The 27,911-nt window shown below is 58.0% G+C and overlaps 1 protein-coding gene across 2 annotated transcripts; it reads left to right on the plus strand.

The window, feature by feature from the left end:
* Positions 1–1,178: 1,178 nt before the first annotated feature.
* Positions 1,179–27,810, plus strand: RPRD2 (regulation of nuclear pre-mRNA domain containing 2). Of its 2 annotated transcripts, XM_064175951.1 has the most exons (11): positions 1,179–1,706; positions 6,989–7,118; positions 9,358–9,458; positions 10,708–10,785; positions 12,420–12,472; positions 13,495–13,621; positions 14,568–14,743; positions 19,520–19,805; positions 20,975–21,250; positions 22,335–22,538; positions 24,344–27,810. In XM_064175951.1, the coding sequence occupies exons 1-11, from the start codon at positions 1,487–1,489 to the stop codon at positions 27,031–27,033; spliced, it is 4,341 nt and encodes a 1,446-aa protein (XP_064032021.1). In that variant the 5' UTR covers positions 1,179–1,486; the 3' UTR covers positions 27,034–27,810. The 2 variants fall into 2 exon arrangements, with proteins under 2 accessions (XP_064032021.1, XP_064032023.1); XM_064175953.1 differs by lacking the exon at positions 10,708–10,785.
* Positions 27,811–27,911: the final 101 nt, after the last annotated feature.

Raw genomic sequence — 27,911 nt, forward strand, 5'->3', positions numbered from 1 at the left:
CAACGTTGTGCTTGGTTTTGGGGGGGCGGGGAGTGGGGGTGGAAGCTGGCACCTTGAGTGCTGAGTCCAGTCCTGGGCCACCTCAATGCAAGAGAGATGTTGAGGTGCTGGAAGGTGTCCAGAGAAGGGTGACAAAGCTGGGGAGGGGCCTGGAACACAAAGCCTGTGAGGAGAGGTTGAGGGAGCTGGGGGTGTGCAGCCTGGAGAAGGGGAGGCTCAGGGCAGAGCTCATTGCTGTCTGCAGCTGCCTGCAGGGAGGCTGCAGCCAGGTGGGGTTGGGCTCTGCTGCCAGGCAAGCAGCAACAGAAGAAGGGGACACAGCCACAAGCTGTGCCAGGGCAGGTCTAGGCTGGATGTTGTTAGGAAGTTGTTGTCAGAGAGAGTGATTGGCACTGGAATGGGCTGCCCAGGGAGGTGGTGCAGTGCCCATGGCTGGGGGCACTGAGTGCCATGGGCTGGTTGGTTGGGCAGGGCTGGGGGAGAGCTTGGGTCGGAGCTCTCTGCAGCCTGCTCCATTCTGTGACTATGACTCTGGGGGGCAGGGGGGGGCAGGTGTCGCCAAAGGTGTTTCTGACGGGAGGGCGAGGCGCAAGCCGCCTGCGGGGGCCCTGGCCCGAGGAGGATTCGCCTGCCCCTCCGCTATGTGCGCGCTGAAGCCATTCCCGGCCGCGCCGGGCAGCGCCGCTCCGCTCCGGGGCAGCGCCGGGCAGGGCAGCGCCGCTCCGCTCCGGGGCAGCGCCGGGCAGTGCCGGGCAGGGCAGCGCCGCTCCGCTCCGCGCCGGGCAGCGCCGGGCAGGGCAGCGCCGCTCCGCTCCGCTCCGGGGCAGCGCCGGGCAGGGCAGCGCCGCTGCGCTCCGGGGCAGCGCCGGGCAGGGCAGCGCCGCTCCGCTCCGCTCCGGGGCAGCGCCGGGCAGGGCAGCGCCGCTCCGCTCCGGGGCAGCGCCGGGCAGGGCAGCGCCGCTCCGCTCCGCTCCGGGGCAGCGCCGGGCAGGGCAGCGCCGCTGCGCTCCGGGGCCGTGCGGGGGGCGCAGGCGCAGGCGCAGCGGGCGCGGGCGGAGCGGCGCAGGCGCGGGCGGGGGCGCAGGCGCAGCGCGGGGGAGGCTCCGCCGCGTCCCGTGCGAGCGAGCCCGGCACAAAATGGCGGCGGGGGGGCGGGCGCTGCGCGCCGGGGGGGCCGGCCGGTGACCGCGCCGCCAGCGGCCGCCTCCGGGGCAGCGGCTCGGGCCCGGGCGTGTTCGGGGCGAAAGGTCTCGTTGGCGGCGGCGGCGCCGCTCCTGCCGTCTCTTCCTCGGCCCGACCTAGCGTGGCCGTCGCTTCCCCTGCCCCGGCGCCGCGGAGGGCCCCGGCGCCTCCTCCTCCTTCTCCTCCTCCTCCTCCTCCTGAGGAGCTGCCGCTCAGGCCCCCGCCGGGCTGAGCGCGGAGCGGGCAGGGTCGCGCCGCCGTCGCCGCCGTCCGTGCGGCCCGGCTGGGCGAGCAGGGCGGGAAGATGGCGGCGGGCGGCGGAGGCGGCGGCCGGGCCTCCTCCTCCTCCTCCTCGGCCGCCGCCTCCTCGTCCTCGGCCGGCGCGCTGGAGGCCTCGCTCGATCGGAAGCTGCAAGCGGTGACCAACACGATGGAGTCCATCCAGGGCCTCTCCTCCTGGTGCCTGGAGAACAAGCGGCACCACAACACCATCGTCTACCACTGGATGAAGTGGCTGCGTCGCTGTGAGTGCGGGGCGGGGGGGGGGGGGGGCGGGACACGACGGCGCCGGGACCGAGGGCCGTGGGGCCCGGGAGAGAGCGGGGCCGAAGGCTGCGGAGTCTGGGTGGGACGACACAGAACCGAGAGCCGGGGCCCGGCCCTTGCGCTCGGACAGGTGCTTGTCCCCGCACCCGCGTCCCGCTTCGCGCCTGTCTGTCAGGCGAGATCCGAGCCTGGCGCCTGGCGCCCACTGCAGGCAGGGGTCTGCGGTGGGGGAGATGGGGAGCAGCTCCTGTGGCTGTTCAGGCAGGGGTCTGCGGTGGGGGAGATGGGGAGCAGCTCCTGTGGCTGTGCAGTTAGGGGTCTGCGGTGGGGGAGATGGGGAGCAGCTCCTGTGGCTGTGCAGTCAGGGGTCTGCGGTGGGGGAGATGGGGAGCAGCTCCTGTGGCTGTGCAGTCAGGGGTCTGTGGTGGGGAAGGGGATAGGGAGCAGCTCCTGTGGCTGTGCAGTCAGGGGTCTGTGGTGGGGAAGGGGATAGGGAGCAGCTCCTGTGGCTGTGCAGTTAGGGGTGTGAGGTGGGGAAGGGGATGGGGAGCAGCCCCTGTGGCTGTGCAGTTAGGGGTCTGAGGTGGGGAAGGGGATGGGGAGCAGCTCCTGTGGCTGTGCAGTCAGGGGTCTGAGGTGGGGAAGGGGATGGGGAGCAGCTCCTGTGGCTGTGCAGTCAGGGGTCTGCGGTGGGGGAGATGGGGAGCAGCTCCTGTGGCTGTGCAGTCAGGGGTCTGCGGTGGGGGAGATGGGGAGCAGCTCCTGTGGCTGTGCAGTTAGGGGTCTGAGGTGGGGGAGATGGGGAGCAGCTCCTGTGGCTGTGCAGTCAGGGGTGTGAGGTGGGGAAGGGGATGGGGAGCAGCTCCTGTGGCTGTGCAGTCAGGGGTCTGAGGTGGGGAAGGGGATGGGGAGCAGCTCCTGTGGCTGTGCAGTCAGGGGTGTGAGGTGGGGAAGGGGATGGGGAGCAGCTCCTGTGGCTGTGCAGTCAGGGGTCTGAGGTGGGGAAGGGGATGGGGAGCAGCTCCTGTGGCTGTGCAGTCAGGGGTCTGAGGTGGGGAAGGGGATGGGGAGCAGCCCCTGTGGCTGTGCAGTTAGGGGTCTGCGGTGGGGGAGATGGGGAGCAGCTCCTGTGGCTGTGCAGTCAGGGGTCTGCGGTGGGGAAGGGGATGGGGAGCAGCTCCTGTGGCTGTGCAGTCAGGGGTCTGCGGTGGGGGAGATGGGGAGCAGCTCCTGTGGCTGTGCAGTCAGGGGTGTGAGGTGGGGAAGGGGATGGGGAGCAGCTCCTGTGGCTGTGCAGTCAGGGGTCTGAGGTGGGGAAGGGGATGGGGAGCAGCTCCTGTGGCTGTGCAGTCAGGGGTCTGAGGTGGGGAAGGGGATGGGGAGCAGCTCCTGTGGCTGTGCAGTCAGGGGTCTGAGGTGGGGAAGGGGATGGGGAGCAGCTCCTGTGGCTGTGCAGTCAGGGGTGTGAGGTGGGGAAGGGGATGGGGAGCAGCTCCTGTGGCTGTGCAGTCAGGGGTGTGAGGTGGGGAAGGGGATGGGGAGCAGCTCCTGTGGCTGTGCAGTCAGGGGTCTGAGGTGGGGAAGGGGATGGGGAGCAGCTCCTGTGGCTGTGCAGTCAGGGGTCTGCGGTGGGGAAGGGGATGGGGAGCAGCTCCTGTGGCTGTGCAGTCAGGGGTCTGCAGTGGAGATGGAGTTGGGGAGCAGCTCCTGTGGCTGTGCTGGAGGCTCCGGACCCAGCAGCGAGCTGGAATCTGCTGTTCTCTGATCGCTCGGGGATCTGTCAGCGTTGTGTGGCCCCTGGGCTGCTGCTCAGCATCACCTCCTCACGCTCAGACAGCCCCAAGTTGTGTGTCTGCGCCTCGGTGCTGGCATCCTGCATGCTGCCCGTGGTCCCTGGGCTCTCCTGAAGTGTTACTGTGAGAGCTGGGGAGGGGGTGCAGGGCACGATGCTTCCAGCCTTGTAGAGGCAAGGGCCGGTGGCTGCCCCCTTCCACGGGCACAGCAGCCTGTCTGTGGGCACTCAGAAGCGCCGGGTGCCAGCAGTCCCCGTGGGTGAGGCTGTGGTGACCCAGGAGTGGGAGGATTCGTGTTCCGATGGGTGTAAACACGGCGGTGGCCTCGGCTGTCTCGCTGCCGTGTGAAGGCTTTGCCCGTTGGCACAGGGGCTTTGCAGGGTGGCGAAGGGGCTGTGCCCACCCCTGAGCCTAGCTTGGCGCTGACCCTTCTGTGCGCTTCGGGCCGGTTGCTTTTCTCTGTCAGGGTTCTCCCTGCGGGAGGTGGAAGTGCTTTTCCCCCAGCCTCTGCTTTGTGTTTTCCCCTGTCCGTGCCCTGCGTGGTTAGAGAGAGTAAGGTAAGGGCTTGAGGACTGTTCTCTGGTCCATCCCCACCTGCTGGCGAGGAGAAGCTGGTCCTGGCCCATCTCTCCTCGCTGCTGTTTCCCACCTCTGACAGCTCTCATCACCAGGAGGGTTCTGTGGGGCTGCTCTTGCTGCTCTTCGCCCTCCTGCCTTGCACACACCCCCTCCAAACTAAATCCAGCCCCCGTCTGTCCTTGGGGCATGAGAGCACCTCTGGACTTGGTGTCCCCTGCCGGAGCTGGCAGTTTCTAAACAGAGATCACAAGTTTAGGATGAGGCTGGGAAGTGCTTTCACACCCTTGTGGGAAGGGTTAGGTTCACTGAGAGAGTCATTGGGCACTGGAATGGGCTGCCTGGGGAGGTGGTGGAGTCGTCGTCCCTGGGGCAGTTCAAGGCAAGGTTGGATGTGGCACTTGGTGCCATGGTCTAGCCTTGGGCACTGTGGTAAAGGGTTGGACTTGATGATCTGTGAGGTCTCTTCCAACCTTGGTGATACTGTGAGACTGTGGATGTTAGGAAGCACTTCCTGATGGAAGGGAAGTTAGAGACTGGTATGGACTGCCCAGGGAGTGGTGGAGGAGTTGTCCCTGGAGGTGCTTAAGGACAGATTGGATGTGTACACTTGGTGACAAGTTCTGGCTGCTGTGGTGGGGTTAGGTCGTAGGCTGGACTTGATGAGCTCGGAGGTCTGTTCCAGACTTGATAATTCTGTGATTCTGGCCCCTCTTGAGCCTCAGTGGGGTCTTGCTGTAGGTCAGGCTCAGCCCAGGGCAGCTCTTCCATCCATGCATGTACCTTGGAACAGGTCCTTGCTTTGCCTGGCTGCTGGCTTATGGAGTAGGGACTCTTCTTCCCTGCACTCCTGCCCCTTCTCCATGGCTCACATTCACCTTTCAGCTCTTGGCCAAGACAGATGAGTTTGCAGAGAAGCTGCTTTGGCACTGCCCCTCTCTTCTCCCTTCTACCCCAGTGTTACTCCTTCCCTTCACAGAAGTTATTCACTTGTTCCCACTTGCTGGTTTGTCCCTTCCTTGGCTGCTCCTGTCCACTCCTGGGAGGGCTGGAAGTCCTCTGCTGTGAGGCCAGGCTGAGAGAGAGGAGAAGGCTCTAGGGACACCTTTTGGATACCTTTCAGCATTGGATGAGGGCTTCAAGAGAGTGACCTTGTACAGAGGACAGGGTGAGGGGTGGTGGCTTCAGTCTGGAAGAAGGTGGATTGAGCTGAGCCATCAGAAGGAAATTCTTCCCCAGGAGCGTGGTGAGGCACTGGAATAGGCTGCCCAGAGAAGCTTTGGAGGCTCCAAAGCTGAAAGTGTCCAAGGCCAGGTTGGATGGGGCCTTCAGCAACCTGGTCTAGTGGAAGGTGTCCCTGTCCATGGCAAGGGGCTTGGAACTGGATGATCCTGAAGGTCCCTTCCAACCCCAGCCAGTCTGGGATCCTGGCAAAAACTGGTGTCTGACTGGTTTTAAATCACACACTGTAAAGGGCCATGCAGGCAGCTGAGTCTGGGGAGCTGACAGCACTTGGTGAACACGATGCTGAGCCTGGGTTGTGTCTGCAGGGCTGTGGAGGTCTCTCCTACCTGTAGGAAGTGTGGGCTGCTCCCTGCTAACACTGCCCAGCTCAGAGACCTTTTTAAGCCATTACAGCTTCAGAGAGGCTGACTTCTGGGTGGAGGTTCTTAGAAAAGGTGAATAAGTGCCCCCTGAATTGTTAAATGAGTGATGGCTCTGAGGCAGGAACCCAAGAGGTGATGCTGGAGCTTGGGGAGCAGAACAGATCCATGCTCTGGAGCTGCTCCCCATCAGAATTTGATGCTGATTTGTGCCTGAGCTCCTGCTGTGGGTGGTGCTGGTCTCTGGCTGTGCAGCTGCTTCTTCAGGAGGACAAAACTGCAGCAATGGTGACTTTTTGGGTTCTTTCTGTGCCCAGGTCAGAGTCAGGTCTTGATGTTACCAAACACTGAACATGAGCCAGCAGTGTGCCCAGGTGGCCAAGAGAGCCAGTGGCATCCTGGCCTGCATCAGGAATGCTGTGGCCAGCAGGAGCAGGGAGGTCATTCTGCCCCTGTACTCTGCACTGGTTAGACCACACCTTGAGTGCTGTGTTCAGTTCTGGGCCCCCCAGTTTAGGAGGGACATTGAGATGCTTGAGCGTGTCCAGAGAAGGGCAACGAGGCTGGGGAGAGGCCTTGAGCACAGCCTTACGAGGAGAGGCTGAGGGAGCTGGGATTGGTTAGCCTGGAGAAGAGGAGGCTCAGGGGTGACCTTATTGCTGACTGCAACTACCTGAGGGGTGGTTGTGGCCAGGAGGAGGTTGCTCTCTTCTCTCAGGTGGCCAGCACCAGAACAAGAGACACAGACAGGGGAGATTTAGGCTGGAGGTGAGGAGAAAGTTCTTCCCTGAGAGAGTCATTGGACACTGGAATGGGCTGCCCGGGGAGGTGGTGGAGTCGCCGTCCCTGGAGCTGTTCAAGGCAGGACTGGACGTGGCACTTGGTGCCATGGTCTGGCCTTGAGCTCTGTGCTAAAGGGTTGGACTTGATGGTCTGTGAGGTCTCTTCCAACCTTTGTGACACTCTGATGCTGTGACGCTGTGATGCTGTGATGCTGTGACACTGTGACACTGTGATGCTGTGACACTGTGATGCTGTGACACTGTGATGCTGTGACACTGTGATGCTGTGACACTGTGATGCTGTGACACTGTGACACTTCTGGTTTGGGAGGATCTGGAGATGCTTCTCCTAAACTGATTTCCTCTCAGGTCTTCATTTCTGGCCTCGCCATTGACCGAAGTGCTGAAAACCCTCCAAAACCAAGCCCTTAAAAGGTTGTTCTCAAGACGTGGCTGATCTGACTGCTTCTGCTTGATGAGTCCTGACCTTTCTTTCTCTCTTCAGCTGCCTTTCCTCATCGGCTGAACCTCTTCTACTTGGCCAACGACGTCATTCAGAACTGCAAGAGGAAGAATGCCATCGTCTTCCGCGACACCTTCGCCGAGGTGCTTCCGGAGGCAGCCTCCTTGGTGAAGTAAGTGGCAGAGCATGGAAAGCCTGAGTGGCCTTCCAGATGGGGAATTCAGAGGATCATTGAATGGTTTAGGTTGGAAGGGAGCTCAAAGCTCAGCCAGTTCCAACCCCCCTGCCATAGGCAGGGACATCTCCCACTAGAACAGGTCGCTCAAGGTCGCATCCAGCCTGGCCTTGAACATCTCAGGGAGGTTGTGGAGCACAGAAGCACCCAATGTGATCTTTGATCACATTGGGTGCTTCTGTGCTCCACAACCACCCTGGGAAACCTGTGCCAGGCTCTCACCCCCCTCACCCTGTGCCAGGCTCTCACCCCCCTCACCCTGTGCCAGGCTCTCACCCCCCTCACTGTAAAGAACTTCCTCCTAACATCCAGTTTCTTTCTCCCCTCTGCCACTTCAAACCCATTCCTCCTCCTCCTCTCATTCCCAGACTTTGTTGATAGTCCCTCCCCAGCCTTCCTGTAGCCCTCTTTAGATCCTGGAAGGCTACTCCAAGGTCTCTTGGAAGCTGTCCCTTCTCCAGACTGAACAGCCCCAGCTCTTGTAGCCTGTGCTCATAGCAGAGCTGCTGCAGCCCTCTGAGCACCTTTGTGGCCTCCTCTGGGCTCACTCCCAACAGTTTCATTTCTTTCTTGTGTTGGGGGTTCCAGAACTGTACACAGGACTCCCAAGTGGGGTCTCAGGAGGGCAGAGTAAAGAATTCATCTCCCAACATCTCCAGGCTCTGTAGAAACATCAGCAGAACTTCAAGAACTTGGGTTGGACCCATTGGGTTTGAGCTTCTCCACAAGCTTGGGCAGGAGTGGAGAGGGTTAATTCACACAGGGCTGGGGAGATTGTCCAATGAAGTGGGGAAGGGGCAAAGCCTGTAGTGTGCAGGCACCAGTGGCATCAGCTGCTCCTGGGAGTGGACAGTAGGAAACTCAGGGGAGCCCTCACAGCAAAGAGGGGTGCAAACCAGGAGGTCTTTGTGGCCCACCATATGAACCACCATGAGAATAAGCACTGCAGGTGCCAGTCTGATCCCTCTGTGAGCTGCTCTCTGCCTGCTGTGCTGCTGAGATCTTTCTGCTGAAGGCAGTCAGCTCTCACAGGTGGTGGTGTGCTCTGCTGGAAGTTGGAGGCTGTTCCTGTGTGACCTGCCCCATTTGTGGGCCTGCTTTGGATTCAGTGATCTCTGGAGGTCACTTCCAACTCCTGCCATTCTGTGACTTTCATTTATTAGAGTAACACTGGATGAAAACCTCAGGTGCTGGCTCATGTCCTGGTGGGGTGAGCCTTGTCCTGGTGTTCCCACATGGTGCCTTCCTCCTCTCTGTTTTGATCTCACCTTTCTCAAACACGATGTTGTAGAGAGCTGGAGGTTGGTCTCTTCTCCCAGGGAGCAAGCAACAGGACAAGAGGAAATGCCCTTAAGTGGTTTATGTTGGGCATGAGGAGGATGTTTCTGTTCCTTGAGGGTTGTCTAGGCCTGGCCCAGGCTGCCCAGGGCAGTGGTGGAGTCCTCATCCCTGGAGGGGTGTCCAGGTTGTGCAGATGTGGTGCTGAGTGCCATGGTGGTGCCCTGGCGGTGCAGGGTTGGGGCTGGACTTGAGCTCCCTTCCCACCCAAACCAAGTTCTGCCAGCTTGCTGCCTCTGTCTCTGTGTTTGTGTACGGTGGGGGATGGGACTTGGCTGCTCTTCATGGGAGGTTTTTGTCTCTTCCACATGCCCCTGGCTGGCTCAGGCACCTTGTGTCACCCTGGCTGGCTCCTGCAGAGCTCTGAGTGGCCAGGGACAGCAGTGTTGCTCCACGACAGAATCTCAGTGCCCACCTTCCTTTGGTGGGTTTAAAACACAGCAGAAGAGGCCAGAAAACAGCACTGCTGTTGGGACTGGAACAGGAACACAGCAGGCACAGATTCACAGATGCCTTGGGTTGGAAGGGACCCTCTAAAGTAATCTTCTCCAACTCCCTGCACTCAGCAGGGGCAACTCCAACTAGAGCAGGCTGCTCAGGGCCACTTCAAATCTCATCCTGAATGTCTCCAGGGTTGGGGCCTCAACCACATCCCTGGGCCACCTGTTCCAGTGTCTCCCTATCCTCACTCTGAAGGGATTTCTTCTCAATATCCAATCTGAGTCTCCCCTCATCAAGCTTCACTCCATTCCCCCTGGAATTTTCCACTCTGGAATCGCAAGCAGGGGGAAAAGAAACCCCACCAGAACCCCCCACCAGCTGTGCTCTTCTTTTTTAGGGATCCATCTGTTTCCAAATCTATTGAGAGAATCTTCAAAATCTGGGAGGACAGAAATGTCTACCCTGAGGAGACCATTCTGGCACTGAAAGAAGCTCTGAGTAAGTTACTTACCCTTTGCATTTCTTCTCTTCCAAACTAACCTGGGCAGTGAAGCAAAATGTCTCTGGAGTCGATGAGTAAAATGAGTTTTACCTGCGTGTCTGTGCTGCCTGCACTCACACCCCAGCACAGGCTTTAAAGCAGAGAGTTGTTTGACCTGGATTCACCTGAATTCACAGCTGTTGTACCTTACTAAAGCCAACTCTGACTCCTTTCACGTCAGCTGGAGTAGTTCCAGCTGAGAGTAAACAGAACATGAAGGGGAAAGTGCTCCTACAAGTCCTTGAACAAGGTGTGTGGGTCAAGGGCTCGTGTCCCCTATTGGGGTCCTTGGCTCTGCCTTTGAGTCCACTTCAGCAATGAGTTGGTTTTACTACTGATATTTGTGGTGTAGGAAAGAGGCTGGAAGCAGAACTCAAGGGTGAAGGGCCCTTGAGTACCCTCTGAACTCCGCTTCAAAGCCCAAGTGGCCCAAGTTGCCTGGGAGCACCCAGAGGGAGTCCAGCCCAGCTGTTAGCCGATACTCAAATACTTGAAGAGAGTGAGTCTGCACTTTGGCTTCGCTTGCTCACACCCCTGGGAGCTGAAGGTGCTTCAGGAGGTCCTCACAGGTAGTTCTTGAGAGCCAATTGTCCTCCAGGCAGCAGAGAGGCAATGTGTGGGGATCAGGCTGTGGCAGGTGGAAAGGCTTCAGCTGGGCGTTGCATGTGGAGCGGTGGAGTTCAGGTGTGTCTTCTGAAACGCCTGATTTTTGTCACTAGAACCCCCAAATCCTTCAGATTCCTGGGAAATCAGGTGGTGTGGCTGCCCTCCCAGCATGAGTGGCTTGCCTGGGGTTGCTGATGTCAGAGCTGAGAGCTGCTGTGGGTTGATTCTTTTCTTCTTCTTGTTGTCCTTTTTGTGGGCTTTTTGTTTTCCCTTTTTATCCTCCTCCCGACTGTGCTTTTTGAACTGTCTCAGTGTAAGGGCAAACAGAAACTTGATTTAAAACTGGAAGACCACCCAGCAGGTTGCTGTATTCCCGAGGAAGGTTCTCTTGGGCATGCAGCAAACTCACCCAAGGAAGTTGGTCGAGGCATTTTAAAACAAATTTCTGTTCACTCTGACTGTCTGGCACCAAACAAAACCACAACCAAAAACCAAACTTCCCCCCCCTCCCCCCTCCAAAACCAACACAAACCCAGAGATTTCTTAATGGAATCCCCTTCATGCCAGACTGCACAAGAAAAAACATGAAATGTTTTCCAGGTACCACTTTCAAAACTCAGAAGCAGCTGAAAGAAACTCTGAACAAACAACCGAATAAGCCGTGGAAGAAAGCACAAAGTAAGGAACCAATCTGAACTCTCTGACCTGGTGTAAGAAAGAGCAGAGGAGAGACTGGCCCAGGCTGGGCAGAGTACCTGGAGAAATCACAAGCCAGCAGCACACATCTTCCAGGCTTGTCAGAGTCCTTCCAGGCTGGCTTGGTGAGGCCTTTCCAGCCTTGGAGAGCCCCTTCCAGCCTTGTCAAAGCCTCTCCAGGCTAAATCTGTGAAGTGCCAAATGGATGTGGCTAAAGAGGCACTTTTTAAAGGAATGTAGTGAGACAAACCAAGCCTGAATGTGAGCAAGGAGGCTGTGGGCAGTTAAAGAGCTGGTGGCACCTCTTGGAACTGGCATTAGACTGGTGAGAGCTGGAGAGAAGACAGAGCTGCCTGTGCTGTGCACAGCACCTTTGTGCTCAGGACCCCAGCAGCAAGTTAGGTGCTAAGGGAAAAGCAAACTGGAAGCTGACAGTGCAGAGAAAGAGCTTTGGCACCTGAGAGCAGAGTCTAGCAGGAAACACCTCTGTAACACCCAGATCTGCCTCACCTCACACGCTAAAGCCTTGAGCAGTCTGTTAAAGCCAGGTGCTGGAACCTTAGGTGTGAGATGTGCTCAGGAGTGCCGAGGTCAGATGATGGACAAAAAGGGTTTGGAAGCTTTTGTTGTTTGGCTTAACACCAGGAGCTGCTTTCCCCAAAAGAGATGTGTTCTGCTCAGCAGGGGGCAAGGGCTTGAGTGGTTCACTTTGCAAATGTTCTCTTAGCATGCATTGGGTTGGAGAAGCCCTTAAAGCTCATCCAGTCCAACCATCTGCTAATTCCACCAAGGCTGGGGCTCAGCCATGGCCCTCAGCACCACAGCTCTAAAGGACCTTCAGGGGTGGACATTCAGCCACCTCCCCTGGGCAGCCTGTTCCAGGCTTCAAGGACCCTTTCAGTCAAGAAGGTTCTTCTCACATTCAACCTAATCCTGCCCTGATGCAACTTGAGGCCATTTCTTCTTGTCCTGTCACTCTCTGGGAGAAGAGCCCAACCCCACTTGGCTTCCACCTCCTTTCAGGGAGTTGTAGAGCCAGAAAGTCTCCCCTCAGGCTCCTTTGCTCCTGATCTGTCCTCAGGCTGATGGATTCAATGTCTCTCGACAGTGGGATTCATTCTCTGCCTCTGCTAATCATACATCAGAGCAGATGTGTGAGAGTTTAAAGTTGAGAGTGTGGCTGAGCCTAGGAAGGACCAAAGGAAGAGCCCATCCAAAGGAAACTGGGCTGTGTGTGCACCTCTCAGGGAGTCTCATCCTAGAGAGGTGTCAGCTCCCTGGGTAAAGCTGTTGGATGGAGCCTTGCAGGGCCTTCCCTGCCCTGTAGAGCTGGGGCAGGGCTGCACAGCCCATTCTTACCCCACTAAAAGCAAAAGGATCTTTGCTGGCCTATCACAACCTCCCTGCATGTGACCACGTCCCAGTTAGCTGCCAGCCAGAGCACTGAGGGACATCTGTGTGGAGGGAGAGTGTCAGGAGTGCCAGCAGCCTGCAAGTCTTCTCTTGAATTAGCTGAAAGGATTCTTTACTGGAAGTGTCTTTGGTAACTTCTCTGCAGTCAGGGTTGAGTTTCTTCTGTGTCTTGATAGTTTTGGCTTTTGTCTTTGTTCCAACAGCCTCCACGAACCCGAAAGCTGCTCTGAAGTCCAAGATTGTTGCTGAATTCAGAGTAAGTCATGGAACCCTAGAAGGGCTCAGGGGACCTCAGAGTACATCTGCTCTAACCTCCCCACCATGCCCAGGGACACTTCTCAGCTAGACTCTGCTGCTCAAGGCCTCGTCTAGCCTGGCCTTGAACACTCCCAGGCAGGAACCATCCACAGCCTCCCTGGGCTGCCTGTGCCAGAGTCTCCTCACCCTGGTACTGAAGAACTTTTTCCCCAGCTCCAGTCTAACCCTGCTCTGCCTCAGCTCCAAACCACATCCAAGTGCCACATCTACTGATTTGTTTTACTCAGTAGAAGACATTTGGTACTCTGAGGGTGGTGAAAGCCTGCCCCAGGCTGCCCAGAGAGGTGGTAAAAGCCCCTGGGCCTGTCTCAGACATCATCATCAAAAGTCTCTCTGCAGCCTTCCTGCAGGATCCCTTCAGGTACTGGAAGGCAGCTCTGAGGTCCCCCTGGAGTGTTCTCTGCAGGCTGAACAACTCCAGCTCCCTCAGCCCGTCCTTACCAAAGGTGCTGTAGCCCTTGGCTTGGTCTTGTGGTCTCCTCTGGACTTGCTCCAGGTCTGCCAATGGTCTCCAGCCTTCTACCTGACCCCTTTATGACCATTAGACCATGTCCCCAAGGGCCACATCTACTCATTTTACTCAGTAGAAGACATTTGTTACTCTGAGGTTGGTGAGAGCCTGTCCCAGGCTGCCCAGAGAGGTGGTAGAAGCCACATCCCTGAAACCATTCCAGGGCAGGATGTTTGTTGGGGCTCTGATCAACCCACTCTGGTTAGGGATGTCCCTGCTGACTGCAGGGCCTTGGACTGGCTGAGCTCTGAGGGTCCTTTCAACCCAAACCATGGTTCCTGTCACAGCCCTGCCCTTGCCTGAGCTCATTGCTCAGTTCACCTGGGGGTTAAAACCCCAGGAATCCAGAGGGTTTCCTCCTGCTCTCCTCTCACTCTCAGCTCGGTTTGGCCATTAACTCTTGCAGGGAATGTGCTGAGGATGCTCTTCCTGTCTGGTTTGTTTTGCAGCCCCAGTCTCTGATTGATGAGTTGCTGTTGTATAAACGCTCAGAAGATCAGATAGAGCTGAAAGAGAAGCAACTTTCCACCATGAGGGTGGATGTGTGCAGCACAGAAACACTGAAATGCTTAAAAGGTAAAGGCCTACAGAACTGAATCCAAGTTGAAGTTGTAGGAGCTCCTGGGTCTGTGCAGCCTTAGCCCAGGAGCAGACTCTGCCTGTGGAAGGCCAAAATCTCACAGCATGGTTAAGAACCACCAAGCAGGAGCCTAAAAGCTTCCAAATGTTCATCTGAATCTCAAATTTGGTCTAAAAGCTTCGAATATTAGTTTGAACCTTCTCATGAAGATCATCTCCTCAAACCCCCCCTGCTCCAGCAGAGCACCCACTGCAGCTTGCCCAGGGACACAATGCCCAGGGTGGGGTGGAAGCTCTCCAGACAAGGAGACTCCATAACCTCTCTGGACAGCCTGCTCCAGGCCTCCAGCACCCTCACACCAAACCTCCTGCTCAGCTGCAACCTCCTGTGCTGTACTTTGTGCCACTTGGCCTGGCCCTGGGCACCACTGATGAGAGTCTGACCACAGCCTCTTGCCCCACAGTGTTGAGATCTTGCTGAGCATTGATTAAGTCCTGTCTGGGACTGCTCTTCTGCATCCTCACAGAGCTGCTCCAGGCCCCTCAGCACCTTCCCAGCCTCCCCTGGACTCTATCCAGTAGCTCCCAGTCCCTCTGCAACTGAGAAGCCCAGACCTGGCCCCAGCACTCCAGAGGTGTCCTCTGCAGGGCAGAGCAGAGGGGCAGGAGAACCTCCCTTGTCCTGCTGGCCACAACCTTCTGGATGCCCCCAGAAGACCCTTGGGGTCTTCTTGGCCTCAGTAGCAGCAATCCATGCTAAGAGGAAATGGAATTGTGCAGGGAATCCTTGAGTGCAGCCTTTGGAAATGGTGGTGGCAGTCAGGGTTAACTCTCAGCCTGGAAGCCCAAAGATCTTAGGAGTCCTTGGAACGTGGAGCTCCTCAGTTGGTGCTGGTGAGGGCTATTTGGCAGCTTCTTGATGTGGTGTTCAATCTCCTTGCAGACAAAACAGGAGGAAAAAAGTTCTCCAAGGAGTTTGAAGAAGCCAGTTCAAAGCTGGAGGAGTTTGTGAATGGCTTGGACAAGCAAGTGAAGAATGGCCCCTCCCTGACAGAGGCTCTGGAGAACGCTGGCATCTTCTATGAGGCACAGTATAAGGAGGTCAAGGTGGTGGCAAATGTGAGTAACTTTGTCCTAGATTGATCTCAGATGAGCATCTGAGGTCCTCCTCTCTTCACTAAGCAGCTTAGACTTGTTCAGGTTGGAAAAGACCTCCGAGGTCACTGAGCCCAAGCTTCACCTCCACCATGGCCAATTAGAGCAGGTCCCATAGAAGTAGGATTATTTTTGGTTGGAAAAGGCCTTTAAAGCTCAAGTCCAACTCAGCACTGCCAGGTCACCACTAAGCCATGGCTGTCAGCACCACATCTACACAGCTTCTGAGCACTTCCAGGGGTGGGGACCTCAGCACTGCCCTGGGCAGCCTGGGCCAAGCCTGGTTAGGGGAAGAAAATGTTCCTCGTGTCCAGCCTGAACCTCCCCTGGCACAACCTGAGGCCATCTCCCCTTGTTCTTGGGAGAAGAGAGCAACTCCAGCTGGCTCCAGCCTCCTTTCAAGCAGTTGTAGAGAGCCAAAAGGTCTTCCCTCCACGTCCACATGTTTCTCAAACACCTCCAGGGGCAGTGACTCCACCACTGCCCTGGGCCTGTTCCAGTACCTGACCACTCTTGCAGCAAAGAAACTGTTCCTCATGCCCAACTGAAACCTCCCTAAGCACAATTTCAAGGCACTTCCTCCTATTATATCATCTGATATAAGAGAGAGGAGACCAACTCTGACCTCACTCCAGCCTCCCTTTAGAGAGTTAGAGCCAGAAGGTCTCTGCCCTCAGCCTCCAGGCAGAGCAACCTCAGCTGCTCCTCACCAGTCCTCTTCTCTAGACCCTTCACCAGGTTGCTGCCATTCTCTGGACTCACTCCAGCCCCTCAATCTCCTTCTTGGACCAAGGAGCCCAAAAATGAACCCAGGACTCCAGGTGTGGCCTCAGCACGGCAGAGAACACAAAACTCCTCCCCCACAAGGGACACCTCCCTGCCCACAGCTGCTCACAGGCTGCCCAGGGACGTGGTTGAGGCCCCATCTGTGGGAGACATTCAGGATGAGACTTGCTGTGGCCCTGAGCAGCCTGCTCTAGTTGGAGCTGTCCCTTCTGAGAGCAGGGAGATTGGACAAGATGACCTGCATCTGGGTCAAGGCAATCCCAAGCACCAGTACAGGCTGCATAGTGACTGGCTTGAGAGCAGCCCTGTGGAGAGGGACTTGGGGATGCTGGTGGGCAAGGAGCTCAGTCTGAGCTGTCAGTGTTGCTCTTGCAGCCCAGAGAGCAGCCACAGGCTGGGCTGCAGCAAGAGCAGTGTAGGCACAGGGAGAGGGAAGTGATCCTGCCCCTCTACTCCACACTGCTGAGACCCCACCTGGAGCTGGAGCCCCTGGGGAAGAGGAATGTGGAGGTGTTGGAAGGTGTCCAGAGAAGGGCCATGAGGATGAGCAGAGGGCTGGAGCTGCTCTGCTGTGAGGAGAGACTGAGGGAGCTGGGCCTGTTCAGTCTGGGGAGGAGAAGGCTCCCAGGTGACCTTATTGTGGCCTTGCAGTATCTTGAGGGGGCTACAGGACAGCTGGGGAGGGACTTTTTAGGCTGTCAGGGAGTGATAGGAGTGAGGGGAATGGAGCAAAGCTGGAAATGGGGAGAGTCAGCCTGGAGGTTAGGAAGAAATTCTTCAGCATGAGAGTGGTGAGAGCCTGGAAGGGGTTGCCCAGGGAGGAGGTGGAAGCCTCATCCTGGGGGTGTTTAAGACCAAGCTGGGTGAGGCTCTGGGCAGCCTGATCTGGTGTGAGGTGTCCCTGCCCATGGCAGGGGGGTTGGAACTTGATCATAGAGTCAACCAGGCTGGAAGAGAGCTCCAAGCTCATCCAGTCCAGTCTCTCACCCAGCCCTATCCAATCAACCACCCCATGGCACTAAGTCTCCTCTTGAACACCTCCAGCCATGGGCACTCCACCTCCCTGGGCAGCCCATGCCAGTGCCAATCACTCTCTCTGGGCACAGCTTCCTCCTAATACCCAGCCTGAACCTGCCCTGGTACAGCTTGAGGCTGTGTCCTCTTGTTGTGGCCCTGCCTGCCTGGCAGCAGAGCCCAACCCCAGCTGGCCACAGCCTCCCTGCAGGCAGCTGCAGGCAGCAATCAGCTCTGCCCTGAGCCTCCTCTGGGCCAGGCTGCACCCCCCCAGCTCCCTCACCCTCTCCTCACAGGACACAGCCCCAGGCCTCTCCCCAGCCTTGCTGCCCTGCTCTGGGCACCTGCCAGCCCCTCAGCAGCTCTCTGCAATGCAGGAGCCCAGAGCTGGGCACAGCACTCCAGGGCTGGCCTGAGCAGTGCCAGCACAGGGGCACAAGAACCTCCCTGCTCCTGCTGCCCACACTGCTCCTCAGCCAGCCCAGGCTGCCCCTGGCTCTGCTGCCCACCTGGGCACTGCTGCCTCCTCTGCAGCTCCTCTCTGCCAGCACCCCCAGGGCCCTCTCTGCCTGCCTGCTCTCAGCCACTCTGGCCCCAGCCTGCAGCTGCTTGGGGTTGCTGTGGCCAAAGTGTAGAACCTGCCCTTGGCCTTGTTCAGTCTCATTACATTGCTCTCTGCCCACCCATGCAGCCTGGCCAGGTCCCTCTGCAGGGCTCTGCTCCCCTCCCCCAGCTCCACTCCTGCTGCCAGCTTGGTGTCATCTGCACACTCACTGCTGCTGGACTCAGTTCCCTGCTCCAGCTCATCAATAAAGACACTGACCAGGCCTGTGCCCAGCACTGATCCCTGGGGCACACCACAGGTGCCAGCTGCCAACTGGATGTGGAACCATTCACCACCCCTCTCTGGTCCCAGCCCTCCAGCCAGTTTTTGACCCATTTCAGAGTGAACCTGTCCAGGCCAGGAGCTGCCAGCTGTGCCAGGAGCTGCCAGCTGTGCCAGGAGCTTGTTGTGGCAGACGGTGTCAAAGGCTTTGCTGAAGTCCAGCTAGACTACATCCAGAGATGTAGATGATCCTGGTGGTCCCTTCCAACCCTGACTGATTGTCTGATTCTGTCACCTTGGAGGGTCCCAGCCAGCCCAGTGCCATCTGTGACTCTCAGAGCAAGGGCACTGCATCCTCTCTTCCTCCAACGTGGACAAGTCTGGGGAGGTGTTGAGCGAGGAGCAGCGCTGAGGTGTGGGGCAAGAGAGGGAGAGGCCACAACAGTCCCTGGCTCAGGAGTGCAGCTCTTGGTGTGTTGCTGGAAGTTTGTGCACTTGTTGGGTTTTCCCAGAACCACAGCACCATGCAGGCTGGCAAAGCCCCTCTGGGTCACTGAGTCCAACCTAGAAGCCTACTCTGCAAGATTCACCTTAAACCATAGCCCTGAGCACCACATCCATACCACCTGGAACCACATCCAGGGTTGGTGACTCCACCACCTGCCTGGGCAGCTCATTCCAGTCCCTGACCACTCTCTCCATGTAAAACCTTTTCCCACTGTCCAAGCAAAACCTTTCCAGCCTCAGCTTGAGGCCATTCCCCCTTGTTCCCTGTGAGAAGAGCCCAGCAGCATCCTCTCCACGATGTCCCTTCAGATAGTTGTAGACAGCAACGAGGTCTCCCCTCTGGCTTGAAAGGAGATTTTAATCTAAGAGCCTAAGTCGGGAGAGCTGCACAAGTTGTGCTCAGCATGTGGGCTGCAGGAACAAAGAGAGCATTCAGACAAGCGTTGTGAAAACAGCTCCACCAAAAAACAACCCCAAACCAGCAGCATCTGTGTCAGAAAAGTGAATGGGAACAGTTTGAAGTCACTGGGAAAAGGTTTGACTTGCAGAGTCATAGAATGGGTTAGGCTGGAAGGGACCTCAGAGATCATCCAGTTCCAACCCCCTGCCATGGGCAGGGACAGCTTCCCTTCTGCTTGTGTGCAGCTCACCCTTGTGAAGCTGAGTTCTGGCTGCAGAGTCCTCACAGGGTGCAAATGATGTACTCTGCACTGGTTAGACCACACCTTGGGTGCTGTGTTCAGTTCTGGGCCCCCCAGTTTAGGAGGAACATTGAGATGCTTGAGCGTGTCCAGAGAAGGGCAACGAGGCTGGGGAGAGGCCTTGAGCACAGCCCTACGAGGAGAGGCTGAGGGAGCTGGGATTGGTTAGCCTGGAGAAGAGGAGGCTCAGGGCAGACCTCATTGCTGTCTGCAACTACCTGAGGGGAGGTTGTGGCCAGGAGGAGGTTGTGTCCAGGAGGAGGTTGCTGTCTTCTCTCAGGTGGCCAGCACCAGAACGAGAGGACACAGACAGGGGAGATTTAGGCTGGAGGTGAGGAGAAAGTTCTTCCCTGAGAGAGTCATTGGGCACTGGAATGGGCTGCCCGGGGAGGTGGTGGAGTCGCCGTCCCTGGAGCTGTTCAAGGCAGGACTGGACGTGGCACTTGGTGCCATGGTCTGGCCTTGAGCTCTGTGCTAAAGGGTTGGACTTGATGGTCTGTGAGGTCTCTTCCAACCTTGGTGACACTGTGATGCTGTGATGCTGTGAAATTGGAGTAATTGGAGATAGAACAAGGGGGAATGGCCTCAGGCTGAGGCTGGGGAGGTTTAGATGGGATGTTAGGAAAAGGTTTTACACAGAGTGGTCAGGGACTGGAATGAGCTACCCAGGGAGGTGATGGAGTCACCAACTCCGGGTGTGTTTTCAGGTGGTATGGATGTGGTGCTCAGGGCTATGGTTTAAGGTGAATCTTGCAGAGTAGGGTTGTAGGTTGGACTTGGTGATCCTGAGGGGCTTGTCCAGCCTGGGTGTTGCTATGAAATCCAGAGACAGCTTCTTCAGGGGGGGGGCCCTGACACATCCTTGCTGCCAGAAGGAGCACTCAGCCCTTTGCCTTTTCCTTCCAGGCCTACAAAACGTTTGCTAACCGAGTGAGCAACCTGAAGAAGAAGCTGGACCAGCTGAAAGCCACCCTGCCTGACCCCGAGGAGTCTCCTGTGCCCTCTCCCAGCATGGATGCTCCCTCCCCAACCGGCTCCGAGTCCCCGTTCCAGGGCATGGGGGAGGAGGAGGCCTCCCGCTCGCCCGCAGGGGGCGCTCGCAAGCAGGCGTCTCCGGAGGCAGTGACGGACAACAGGGACGTGGAGGACATGGAGCTGTCTGATGTGGAGGATGACACCTCCAAAATCATTGGTAGGTGGGGCAGGAGGTGGAGGCCCTTCCCAGCCGTGTTTGGGGTGTGCCCTTGTTGGGCTTTAGATCCGTGGAATGGGTTGGGTTGTGAGGGACCTTCAGGATCCTCCAGTGCCAACCCCCTGCCATGGGCAGGGACACCTCCCACCAGCCCAGGTTCCTCAGGGCTTCATCCAGGCTATAACACCTGCCATGGGCAGGGGACACCTCCCACCAGCCCAGGTTCCTCAGGGCTTCATCCAGGCTTGAACACCTGCCATGGGCAGGGGACACCTCCCACCAGCCCAGGTTCCTCAGGGCTTCATCCAGGCTTGAACACCTGCCATGGGCAGGGGACACCTCCCACCAGCCCAGGTTCCTCAGGGCTTCATCCAGGCTTGAACACCTGCCATGGGCAGGGGACACCTCCCACCAGCCCAGGTTCCTCAGGGCTTCATCCAGGCTTGAACACCTGCCATGGGCAGGGACACCTCCCACCAGCCCAGGTTCCTCAGGGCTTCATCCAGGCTTGAACACCTGTAGGGAGGGGACAGCCACAACCTCCCTGGCCATCCTGTTCCAGGGTCTCTCCACCCTCCTTGCCAACAGTTTCTTCCTCATCTCCACTCTTCCTCTCCCCTCTCCCAGCTCAAAGCCATTGTCCCTCCTCCCTCCCAGCCCTTTTCAGAAGTCCCTGTCCAGGTCTCCTGCAGCCCCTTCAGGCATTGAGGTTTCCCTGGAGTCTTCTCCAGGCTGATCAGCCCAAACTCCCTCAGCCTGTCCCCATAGGGGAGATTCTACAGGCTCTGATCATCTTTGTGACCTCCTCTGGGCCTTCCCCAGCAGTTGCATGTCTTTAACACGGGTGGGGCAGCAGAGGCAGTGCTGCAGGTGGGGTGTCAGCAGAGCAGAGGGGCAGAATCCCCTCCCTGGTCACACTGCTTTTGATACAGCCCAGGGCCTTGTTGTCTTCTGGGCTGCAAGCAGCTGTTGCCAGCTCATCTTTTGATCTTCTGCCTGGAAAAAAGGAGGAACATCCCAACCTGACCATGGTGGTTCTCATCTCCCAGACTGCTCATAAAGTCGTGGGGATCAGACAGGCCTGGTGGTGAGGTTCCTGTCTGCACCCAGAGCCATGCTTCAGGGGACAGACTGACAGTTCTGCTCTTGGTCTCTCCTCTCTGATGCAGTGGAAGAGAGGAAGGAGAAGCAGCCAGCACCAGCTGCAGTGCCCACCAAGACTGAAAGTGTCCCCAAAGTGGTTCCTTCAACCACAGCAGCTGGCACAACCTCGGTGACAGTGACAATGCCTGCCCCAGCCCCTGCAGCCCCTCCAGCTCCGAAGGCAGCGAGCACAGCACCCATCCCTCCCTCACCAGCACTGGCCTTGCCCAACCTGGCCAATGTGGACCTGGCCAAGATCAGCTCCATCCTCAGCAGCTTAACTTCTGTGATGAAGAACACAGGTGAGTGCTGAGGCTCTCTGAGTCCTGGGGCTGACAACTGAGTTGTGGTTTGTAACCTCTGAAAGCTTCAACTGTCTCAAAATAAAGGTGAACGAATTAGTGCTTAAATCCTCGGATGGCAGCTTGGGGAGGCTGGGAAGGGACCCCTGGAGGCCTCCTCCAGCTCCCCCCCCCCACAGCAGGACATCCCCAGCAGCTTGCCTAGGGGCACAATGCCTAGCTGGGGTTGGAAGCTCTCCAGACAAGGAGACTCCACAACCTCTCCAGGCCTCCAGCACCCTCACAGCAAACAACTTTATTCTCCTGCTCGTCTGGAACTTCCTGGGGTCCAGTTTGTGTCCCCTTGCCCCCTGTCCTGTCCCTGAGCACCACTGAGTGGAGTCTGGCCTCAGCCTCTTGTGCCTCAGCATTTGGCTCTTGCTGAGCACTGCTCAGATGTCCACTGGGGCTGCTCTCCTGCCCCAGGGCTCTCAGCCTTTGCTCCTCACAGAGCTGCTTCAGGCCATTCAGCACCTTCCCAGCCTCTCCTGGACTCTCTCCAGCACCTCCCAGTCCTTCTGAAACTGGGGAGCCCAGACTCAGCCCCTAAACTCCAGGGGTGGCCTTAGCAAGGCAGAGCAGAGGGGCAGCAGAACCTCCCTTCCCCTGCTGGCTGCAACCTTCTGAATGCCCCCAGCAGACCCTCGAGGCCTTCTTGGCCATGGGGGCACCCTGCTGGCTGCTGGGCACCCTGCTGGCTGCTGGGCACCTCCTTGTCCCCCAGCACTGCCGGGTTCTCTGCAGAGCTGCTTCCCAGACGGTCACCTCCTCACCTGTACTGGTGCAGGGAGCTGCTCCTCCCCAGGAGCAGGACTTGCCTTGGTTGATCTTCATGAGGTTCCTCACCCTTAACTCTCCTGCCTGGCCAGGCCTCTGCAGCAGGCACAGATGTTTGCTCCTTCCAAGGCGTGGCTCAGTCTCCCTTGGCTTCCTGAGCGTCTCGCTCACCTCCGGAGCTCTGCCCTTGTGTCCTTGGATAATCCGAGCCTGGGAAGCCTTCTGCTGATGACACAACCCACGTGAGTGGTGTCTGTTTCCATCCTAGGTGTCAGCCCTGCCTCCAGACCTTCTCCAGGAACCCCAACAAGCCCCACAGCTCTTACAAGTGGCCTGAAGACTCCCATCATGGGGACTCCTTCTGCTCCTTCCAACCCTTTGGCGAATATTCTCTCCAAGGTGGAAATAACTCCTGAGACTATTCTGTCTGCTCTCTCCAAGACCCAGACTCAGACTGCACCAGCACTGCAAGGTACTGGGCAACATTTCGCCAGGGACTGGGTGGCAGTGACCACACTGAGACCCACTCTGAGCTCATCCTAATCCCCAGGGGAAGGGAGGAAAGCTCCTTTGGGCTTTTTCACGTCTCTGGCAGGTGCAGATTCATAGAATCCTATGGTCGAGGTTGGAAGGGACCTTCAGGATCACCCAGTTCCAACTCTTTGGCCTTGGACAGGAACACCTCAGGTTGCTCAAGGCCTCATCCGACTTGGCTTGAACATCTCCAGGGAGGAGGCCTCCAAAACTGCCCTGGGCAACCTGTGCCAGTGTCTCCCCACCCTCACTCTCTAAAGAATTTCTTCCTGACTATCACAGTCTCCCCTCCTCAAGATTAAAGCTCTTTTCCTTGGGTAGCCTGTGTGTTCTGCACCAGATTCCTGCCGTGGCTGAAGTGCATCTACCCAGAATACTTCATGGAAGGGTGCTGAGGGGGACAGAAAGGTCTAGAAAGGTCTTTTTTGTTTCCCTTTGCTTCCAAGGGTTTTTTTAAGAGCAGAAACCCTGCCAGAGGTTTTGCTGCTGCTGCTGCTGCTGCACCTGGCCTATGTAACCCTGCTCGGTGGCATAAGAGTGTTTTACACCTGGTGACAAAGCCAGGATGAAAGCTCACCCACCCTGATGTGTTTGGAGGTAGGGCAGGGAGCAGTGGTTTGAATGCAGAGCAGGGGAGGTGTAGGAAGAAATTATTTCCAGTGGGGGTGAGGAGGTACTGGAACAGGTTGCCCAGAGTGAGAGTGAGGAGGTACTGGAACAGGTTGCCCAGAGTGAGGGTAGGGAGATAGTGGAACAGGTTGCCCAGAGTGAGAGTGGGGAGGTACTGGAACAGGTTGCCCAGAGTGAGGGTAGGGAGATAGTGGAACAGGTTGCCCAGAGTGAGAGTGGGGAGGTACTGGAACAGGTTGCTCAGAGTGAGGGTAGGGAGGTACTGGAACAGGTTGCCCAGAGTGAGGGTAGGGAGATACTGGAACAGGTTGCCCAGAGTGAGGGTAGGGAGGTACTGGAACAGGTTGCTCAGAGTGAGGGTAGGGAGGTACTGGAACAGGTTGCTCAGAGTGAGGGTAGGGAGGTACTGGAACAGGTTGCTCAGAGTGAGGGTAGGGAGGTACTGGAACAGGTTGCCCAGAGTGAGGGTAGGGAGATACTGGAACAGGTTGCCCAGAGTGAGGGTAGGGAGGTACTGGAACAGGTTGCTCAGAGTGAGGGTAGGGAGGTACTGGAACAGGTTGCTCAGAGTGAGGGTAGGGAGATACAGGAACAGGTTGCTCAGAGTGAGGGTAGGGAGGTACTGGAACAGGTTGCCCAGAGTGAGGGTAGGGAGATACTGGAACAGGTTGCCCAGAGTGAGGGTAGGGAGGTACTGGAACAGGTTGCTCAGAGTGAGAGTGGGGAGACAGTGGAACAGGTTGCCCAGAGAACTTGTGAATGCCTCATCCCTGGAAGTGTTGAAGACCAGGCTGGATGAGGCTGTGAGCATTCTGGTGTAGTGGGAGGTGTCCTTGCCCATGGCAGGGGGTTTGGAGCTGGATGATCTTTAAGATGCTTTCCCACTGAACCCATTTGAGTCCTTAGTGACCAACTGGAGTCTCTGGTTGAAAGCTTGCACCTTGGTGGGTGCTGACATCAGCGTTACCACCACCAGATCCAGTTGTTTTCCCAGCTAAAACCTGATGTCAGGAGCAAACTCTGTGGGGCAGCGACACACAGGAGATGCCTCCTGTCCCCTCGGCTTGTCTCTTCTCTTACCTGAGTGCCTGAGACCAAGGTTCTTTGTTCCAGGTCTGTCATCCCTGCTGCAGAGCGTGGCTGGGAACAGCGTTCAGTCGAGTGACGCCGCGTCGCAGAGCACTTCGGCCTCGCCAGCCAACACGACTGTGCCCTGCCTGAAGGGCAGGAGTCTTCCTCCCACCCCTCAGGCCTTCGTTTCCAAAACCTTTGGTTACTCTCCAAACTCATCGACTGCTGAGGTCTCCTCCACGTCAGTTAATAAGGCTTCTGTTGGACACACCCCAGGGCTGTCGAGCTCCAGCTTTAAGCCACCAACCAACTCCCTGGGCTTTTCCAGCTCCCACCCTCCCAGCCCTTCCTCCCTCTTGCCGGCGGAAACCTCCCTGGCTCAACCCTCTGAGATTGCAAAAGCAAAGCTGGAACCTGAGCCCCCTTCTCCAAGCCTGGAGATGAAGATCCACAATTTCTTGAAGGGAAATCCTGGCTTCAGTGGCCTGAACTTGAATATTCCCATCCTCAGCAGCTTAGGGTCCAGCATCACCACGGAGAGCCACGCGGGCGACTTCCAGCGCGCTCCTGCCAGCACCTCCCTGGATAACGTGGACGGAACGCCGGTGCGGGACGAGCGGAGCGGGACCCCCACCCAGGATGAGATGATGGACAAACCCAGCTCCAGCAGCGTCGACACCATCTCCCTGCTCTCCAAAATCATGAGCCCTGGCTCCTCTACTCCCAGCAGCACCAGGTCGCCTCTGCAGAGCCGGGATGATGGATATTCCCAAGAGCTCCCCAATTCCGTGCACCCCTACAGGCCCTTTGGTCTGGGCAGGGAGTCTCCAGCCAGCCTGTACAAGCAGCCTGCTGACAGCATGGAGATCCCTTCCTCGCTGGGCATGGACTCCTCCCAGGAGAAGTTTTACCCTGACACCTCTTTCCAGGAGGATGAGGATTACCGAGACTTCGATTACTCCGGCCCTCCGCCCTCGGCCATGCTCAACCTGGACAAGAAGCCCACCAAGTCCATCTTGAAGTCGAGCAAACTCTCCGACGCCGCCGAGTACCAGCCAGTGCTGTCCAGCTACAGCCAGAGGTCGCAGGAGTTTGCTGTGAAATCCTCCTTTCCCCAGGCCATGAGGTCCATCCTGGAGCAGAGCGAGAGCTGCGATCCAATGGCAGCATCCCCCAGCATGTACGGGAGCTATGGCCTGAGGGGCAGCGACGCCACCTCAGATGGCTCCCCCTCGCCCAGCAAGAGCGAGGTCTTCTTCACCCCAGACTCCAACCACAACAACCTGAGCAAGCCGGGGGTGCACTCTGGCCTCTCGCAGAAGCAGTACCCAGACTCCCCCCACTCGCTTCCCCACCGCTCGCTTTTCTCTTCCAACGCCCTCTCCAGCCCTGCTGGCCGAGCGCCGACAGCTGGCGTGGAGAAGTCCTTGGCTGCTTCCATCTCTGCCACCTCCACCATCGAGTTCAAGAACATGCTCAAAAACGCCTCCCGAAAGCCCTCCGAGGAGAAACATTTTGGCCCCATGTCCAAAAGCGGCTCTGGGGAGGGAGTGAGCTTGTCCGGGGCTCCCAAGGGCGAGCTGCCGCTGCCGGAGGAGCACTACCGCATCGAGACCCGAGTCTCCTCCTCCTGCCTGGACCTGCCCGACAGCACGGAGGAGAAAGGAGCTCCCATCGAGACCCTGGGGTACCACAACGCCTCCAGCCGCGGGATGCCAGGAGAACCCATCCAGACTGTGGAGTCCATCCGGGTGCTGGGCAAAGGGAGCAGAGGGCACGGACGGGAGGCGAGCCGCGCAGCCGCGGGCTGGTTCGAGCTGGGCAGCGACAGGAGCGCCTTCGATAACGGCCCCTCGGCCACCGCGGAGCTGCCCGGCATGGGCGGGTTCGCGGCCCCCTACAAGGAGCGCGTAGCCTCCTTCCAGGAGAGCCACAACAACTTCCGCACCAACAGCTTCAGCCCCGCTTTCGAGCACCACCTGCCGCCGCCCCTCGCACCGCCCCCCATCGAGCACGGCGCTCCCTTCTCCCGGGACCCCGTGGGGCCTCCCGCCGGGCCTCCCCCTCCTCCCCCCGCCAAGGACCACGGCAGCCTCTTCCCGAGGGACCACTCGGTTCCCCCTCCCCGCATGCCGTCGGTGGATCACGCCAACCCTTTCTCGAAGGAAACCTCTGCCTCTCTCTCCCTGCCCCACGGCGTCCCCCCTCCTCCCTCCGTGGAGCACACCGGGGTGCCCTTCTCCGCCCCCCCGCCGCCCCCTGTCCCTGGGGAGCACGCAGGGGTCCCCTTCCCTACCCAGCCACCACCGAGCGGGGACCACAGTGCTGGCGGCCCCCCCTTCCCTGCGCCTCCCCCCCTGGCGGTGGACCACCAAGGGACGATGAAAGAGCATTTCCCCGTGCACCCCACGTCCCGGGAGCCCTCGGCGCAGCCCCAGCCGCGGGACCACGCCACGGCCCCCCTGTCCCGCTCCCGTGACACCGTGGGGCTCACCCCCCTCCCCAGGGAGCAGCTGGGGACTGCCCATTCCATGGGCCCCCCAGCTCACAGGGATGGTGGCCGTGGCGGTGGGGGGGTGCTGGTCAGGACCCCCCGTACCGACTTCAGGCCACGGGAGCCTTTTGTTAGCAGAGACCCCTTCCATAGCCTGAAACGGCCCCGGCCACCCTTTGGCAGGGGGGGAGCCCCTTTCTTTGCCCCCAAACGCCCCTTCTTCCCCCCCAGGTACTGAAGCTCCCAAGCTAAAGCAGCTGGAGCAGTAGAGTCGCTTTTTTTTTTCCACTTGGATTCCCCTGATTTTTTTTTTCTCCTCTTCTTTTGTTTTTTTGCCCTCCAGAGCCCTCCCAATAACCTTCTCCTAAATTAAACATTTTTGGCCTTTTTTTTTCCTCCCCCCCCCCCCTTTTTTTTTTTTTCTTTTTTTTTTTTTTGGTTGCTTATTTCCTCCAGAGAATTAAGAACAAAAAAACAACAACGACCGAAAACGTTTTAAAACAGAAGAAAAAAAAAGAACATTTTAACTCTCGAAAAAAAGAAGAAAGAAATCCCCAACATCTCCCCCTCCCCCTCCGGAAAGCTGAACCTCCACCCTCAGGACGTTTGATTTTTAAGCCCATCACCAAAAGGCTGCTTTAGGGAGGGGCGAAAGGGGCCAGAAGCGGCAGAGACAAACCCCCTCCCTGCCCCCCTTCCCCGTGCCTTGATGCTCCTCCTTCCAGCTGGCCAAAAAGAAAACCTCCCCCCCCCCGAGGAAAAAAAAAGAAGCAGCAAAAAGGATCCAAAACCACCACCACCACCCTCCGCCGATCCCCGCGGACTATCGGACTCCCCCAGGAGCTCCGAGGGGGACCACCCCTCAGCCTATGCGTCCCCCTTCCATCCCTCCCCCCCCGCGCTGTTGTCCGTTGGTTGGGTTGATTTTTGGGGTTGGTTTTTTCTTTTGGTCCCTGGGGACTCTGTTGACTTTCTACGTGTGTGTATATAATAACAATTAATAATCACTTTTTAATTCCATCTCAAGAGCGTTCAAACCAGAGCCTGAGGAAGGTGGCTGGGGGATGCTCCCATCCCCCACCCCCCCGGCCCCTTCCCCTCGCCTCCCCCCGGAGC

Source organism: Pogoniulus pusillus, chromosome 43 (genome assembly GCF_015220805.1).
Source record: "Pogoniulus pusillus isolate bPogPus1 chromosome 43, bPogPus1.pri, whole genome shotgun sequence".
In the NCBI taxonomy this organism is placed as follows: Eukaryota; Metazoa; Chordata; class Aves; order Piciformes; family Lybiidae; genus Pogoniulus; species Pogoniulus pusillus.